At 61.4% G+C, this 4,713-nt stretch overlaps 1 protein-coding gene across 10 annotated transcripts in view; it reads right to left on the reverse strand.

Moving 5' to 3' along the window:
- Positions 1 to 4,513, reverse strand: part of MYOZ3 (myozenin 3) — a 7,326-nt gene extending 2,813 nt beyond the window's left edge. The window contains exons 1-8 of one of the 10 annotated variants that reach the window (XM_019473858.1): positions 4,322 to 4,513; positions 3,361 to 3,447; positions 3,039 to 3,104; positions 2,791 to 2,945; positions 2,438 to 2,512; positions 2,199 to 2,346; positions 1,733 to 1,904; positions 74 to 1,572 (exon numbers count right to left, since the gene is read on the reverse strand). In XM_019473858.1, coding sequence (XP_019329403.1) covers positions 1,479 to 1,572; positions 1,733 to 1,904; positions 2,199 to 2,346; positions 2,438 to 2,512; positions 2,791 to 2,945; positions 3,039 to 3,104; positions 3,361 to 3,391 — 741 coding nt within the window. In that variant the 5' untranslated portion in view covers positions 3,392 to 3,447; positions 4,322 to 4,513 and the 3' untranslated portion in view covers positions 74 to 1,478. Of the gene's footprint in view, positions 1 to 73; positions 1,573 to 1,732; positions 1,905 to 2,198; positions 2,347 to 2,437; positions 2,513 to 2,790; positions 2,955 to 3,038; positions 3,105 to 3,360; positions 3,467 to 3,967; positions 4,052 to 4,321 lie in introns of those variants that run through there. The other 9 variants (XM_009285836.2, XM_009285834.2, XM_009285835.2 and 6 more) reach the window with 9 other exon arrangements.
- Positions 4,514 to 4,713: the final 200 nt, after the last annotated feature.

Raw genomic sequence — 4,713 nt, forward strand, 5'->3', positions numbered from 1 at the left:
AAAGCCCAGTTAAAAGCAGGTTGGCTGAATCTTCATGCCTCAGTGAAGAATTAGAGGAGGTGGCGAGAGGCTTGGTGTTAAATTAGCATCCATCTGTATTAAATAACAGTTCAAGACTTTAAATAGAAAGGCAGCATGTGAGAGGGGAGAAATGGTACGGGGTAAAGCATTATTCAGAAACATGCCCTTGCTTCAGTCCCCGTCCCTAAATAAATACTGAGGCAGGAACATGGCTAAACGTTGAAAGAAAAGAGCCAAGTGTCTGCAGCAGCTCCGTGTTCTCCCCCTGTGGCACCTCCTCGGAGGTTACTGCCCCAGGAAAGCTCAAGATGGCTGAGTAACTGGGAAGGAGACCCTGAGGGAATAGCTAAGGCAGCCCCTTTGCTTCTCCACACTTGCCCATGGCTGCCCATGGGTTCTTGTCCCTTCTGTTAACCTCGTCTCCCTCAGCTCCACTCCAGTGCAAACCGGTGTGCTGCCACGCTATCACTGGCGTGGAAGGGGAAACACGGGGGGGAGGCTGAGTGTGGGGCAGCCTTGTGCTGTGCACCTCGCCAGGCCCCACGGCAAAGCCCCAGGGCTGAGGGAGAGGAGAGCAGCAAAGGGACGGTGGCAGCGCCATCTCAGCTCCGCCGGCGGTCGGGCTGATCTCTGCCCTTTGGGACGTGGTTTCCATGCAGAGGGACTGTAGTTCCCTGCAGCCCCTTCTGCCAAGCATCCAAAGCGCAGCGGTCATCTCCCCCGTGACTCAAATCCAACCCTGGTGCGGGCTCAGGAAAGCTGCCATCTGCAGAGGCCCAGCACCGTGGTTGATGCCATGTCTGATGGGGAGCAGTGCTGTGTCCTGGTAGGGAGCTCCAGTGGGAGCTTGCCTACTGGAAGGTGACTTTGGCAAGGCCACCGAGGCTAACGTACTTTCATCCTCATGAAAGAGGCTTCCAGTGAGGAGGAGAGCCAGGACCTCCCTTTGCAGAATCCCTGGGATGATGTTCAGCTTAAAAGTTCCCATTATTCTATCTTGGGCTGCTGGTGCTTTGCTGTCACCACATCTCCATCTCCTGAATGCCCACCAAACACCTCTCCAGAGTGGAGATTTTCCTTGGCCATCTCTGCTCCCAACCTCGACCCCAGTGTAATTTGGAGGTGCACAGGAGGCGCAGGGCATGGAGCTTGCCAGGCTGAGCCACCATAAATGGACCTGGAGACTTCAATCTCAAGCAGGTGTTTGGAAGGAATATGGTGACCTTTTAGCACCTTGTGGGAAGATTAACCTTATACCCCCACCGCTTCCAGCAGCTGCTTGGATACCTTAAAGAAATCAGGAGAGAGACTTGGCAGTGTCTGTGCTGTTCCTCCACCCAGCCCAGAGCTAAGCCCAGCTGGGAACAGCAGTGATTCCTTCTCCAGGACCATGTGCATGAGAATTTCTCCCAAATTTCAGCCATCATCCCTGAGGTTACCCCGTGAGACCAAGCTGCTTAAGGCTGCACAAGCCCAGTGGTGGAGCTGAGACGAGATCTGGGGAGCTGCTGGAGGCAGGGACAGATGAGCAGTGGAGGCACGGAGGAGCTCCTGAGCAGGAAAAGAGCAACATGAGCCCTTGCTGCTCTGCTGTGGTGTATAAAGAGGGCATGGACCATTGCATTCCCCTGGCAGCGTGGTAGGTGCTTCTTGGGGCTGAAGGGCCAAGGGATGGACAGGCTGGTGGTGCCTGCACCTCGGCCAGCATTACCTGTTGAAGCTCCTGAAGGCCCATGGAGAGGGTCTCACGGGTGGATGGTTCTCACCATGCACAGTGTTGTCCTTGTCACCGAGGAGCTCCTGCCATGGGGAGCGGTAGCCCTTGGGGATGGCGGTGACGTTGAACTTCTCCGGGGGGATCTCTTTGAGGGGCCCTGAGTATCCTGCGTGGGGGGAGAGACAGCGTGGGCTGCTGTGGCTGCAGCCGGGCTGGGGCAACGTCCCGGGCAGGGGAGAGGGGGCTGGGAACAGCCCTGCCTTCACACAGCCACGGAGGATCTGCTGTTGGGGGCAGGGTTCCGTATGTATGACATAAATATATGTTATATATTTTTATATATATAAATTCTGGGGAAGGGTTTTGGGGAGGACCCCTCAGCAGGCAGCAGCTTGCTGCCTCCAGCCCCGCATTACTGAGGCTACAAGGGTGTTGGCTTTGGGGTGTAGGTGGCATTTACCCGGGGCCAGAGCATCAGGGTTGAGGACTTTGCTCATCTGCAAGACTTTCTCTGTCTTCTTGGGCACTTCGGGGGGGCCACCCTGGGGCAACGCTGCCACGTGGAGCTCGGAGTGATAACTCTGCTGGCCCCCGGCGTCCTCCTCTGCCTGCGGAGGGCACAGTCAGTGGGGCGCAGGGAGCTCTCCCTGCCCCGGTCGGGACTCAGGAGGCACCTTGGAGCTTCCTCCACCTACTCACCATCCACTCGTTTGCCGTTCCCTCTGGGTCGCCTTTCTCGGTGCGGTGTGAGCCACCTGCCCCCAGCCCTGGGAGCTGCAGGAGGCAAAGAGAGGGGTTTAGTGGGTGCAGAGGGGGACCGGCACCCTTGCTCTTCGGTGGATGCTGACCCTGATGCTTGCCCATCTCCATTCCCAGCCCACCAAGCCATCTCTGGTCTCCCTTTGTCTCGGCGTAGCAGGCAGCTGAGCATGGCTGCCCTGCTGAGGCAGGGCATGACCCCCAGCCCCACGAGGAATTGCTTCCCTGCAAAGGCTGCGAGAGCTGGGGAAGGGCTGTCCCGCTCGGAGCCGGGAGATGAGCCGCAGACCCACCTCCCTGTAGCCGCTGGGATGCTCAAAGACAAAACGCTGCATCCGCCTCTGGCGCTGCTGGAAGAGCTGGGAGCCGCGGTTGTTCCGCAGGGAGAGCTCCTCGATCATCAGGTCCTGCGGCGTGCTCACCTTCTTGCCCAGGTCCAGCCGGGGCGCTGGGGAGGCTGGGGGAGAGCACAGCTACAGCTGAGGCTGCTGCAGCGCTGGGGACCCCCGTGCCCCAGCGCAAGGACAGCATGTCCCCTCACCGGGGTCCCTGTCATGCGGCTCAGCCATGTGCCCACGCCAGGAGCTGCCCCAGGGACTGGTGCTTCTTTGGTGGGGGGAATTGTCGGGGAGTTATCTCAGCTCCAGAGGCTCAAACAGCCTCTTCTGCTCCCTTCTGGACCCCTCCAGCCTTCGACACACAATTGCCACCCCTTGGGGCTGTAGTGCAAGAGGGGACCAAGAAAGCAGGCACAGAGGCCCTGGGGAGCGGGGCCAGTGGCTTCAACCAGAGCTGGGTCTGGCCCCTAGGCAGAGGGGGCAGCACTGCCCTGCGACCGGTGGCCCCCCCAGCCCCCCCCTTACCGTCTTCAGGGCCTGGTCTCATGATGGCCATCACTTGCTGCCGCGCTCCCAGGGCAGCTTTGTGGGAGGGGGACGGATCCTGCCCGGCTGGAAGAGAGAGGCAGCCCTGGGGTGACACCAAGCATGGGGATGCATCAGCCCCTGGCATGCAATGGGGAGAGGCCAGGCTTCGGCTGAGCATCTCCCCCAGACAGCATTATCCCTGAACACTTCCCCTGGCCAGCATCTTCCCCACACGACCCTCCACTCCCTTCAATAGATGTAGGGAAATGTCCAAAGCATGCCACCCCTCAGCCCCTCCTTCTTGTCTTCCCTCTCTGCCTTTCTTTAGGGCAGAAAATGGCCCCGGTTCTGTCCTTGCCTCATGCCCTGAGCCCCCTCGGAGCAGCACCCGCTGCCCACAGCCTGCCGGCTGAGCGGGAGCCCTGGCAGCCCCCCCAACAACACCTCTGCCTCAGCAGAGCTATTTTCAGCTGTTGGCCCCGAGGCTGTGGGAGACCCACCCTGGCCAGCGGCAAGATGGGGCGCGAGGCCGCTGGGCTGGGTCGCTTCTTTGCGGGGAGGCAGCTGGAGACCAGCCCTGGTCTGAGCCCCCCGGGATGCACACCCGCAGCAGCACCCTCCCGCGCGGCCGGGGCATTCAGCTCAGCGAGTGCGAGGAGCGGGGCAGTGGCTCGGCCCTGTTTGGTGCATCTGGCGTCCCTCAGCTCGGGCTGATGCTGTGCAGCTTCCCCTAAGAGTCCTGGAGAGCAGGGGGTCCCCGCAGGGCCACAGCTGTGGCTGCCTGGCACGCAGCTCCCTGCCAGCTCCGAGTTCAACATTAACCATCCGCACAGCAAGCGTGGGACCCGCGCCCCATCCTTCCCTCGACCCCCCCCTCTGGGGAGACCATACCCTGACCCCCACGGTGGTGATGTCCCCGCCGCCAAGGCTGGGATGTCCCCAAGCCCCGTGCACCCACCTGCTGACCCCAGCGTGGGACCTCACCTCCCCTACCAGGCCAGGAGACACCCCAGATGCCGGGGACCGAAGATGCTCTCCTGCTGCGCTGGGGATGAGACTGAAGCCAAGCTGCGGCCACCAGTGCTCGGTGGCCCCGGCTGGCCCTCTGCGGCAGCCCCGGGCTCCCTGCTGCTCACCCCAACCCGTGCTGGGCTCCAGCCCAGATGCCAAGGTCCAGCCGCGGGACAGCAGTTATTTCTGGCTGAGAAAGGGGGCGGAGCAGGGCTGACCCCTGGGGACCGGGATGCCATCATCCCGGCACGGCGCAGGGCTGACCCTTGGGGACCGGGATGCCATCATCCCGGCACGGCGCAGGGCTGACCCTTGGGGACCGGGATGGTGGCCGTGCAA

The sequence above is a fragment of the Aptenodytes forsteri genome, unplaced genomic scaffold (assembly GCF_000699145.1).
Source record: "Aptenodytes forsteri isolate BGI_AS27 unplaced genomic scaffold, ASM69914v1 Scaffold54, whole genome shotgun sequence".
Classification (NCBI taxonomy): Eukaryota; Metazoa; Chordata; class Aves; order Sphenisciformes; family Spheniscidae; genus Aptenodytes; species Aptenodytes forsteri.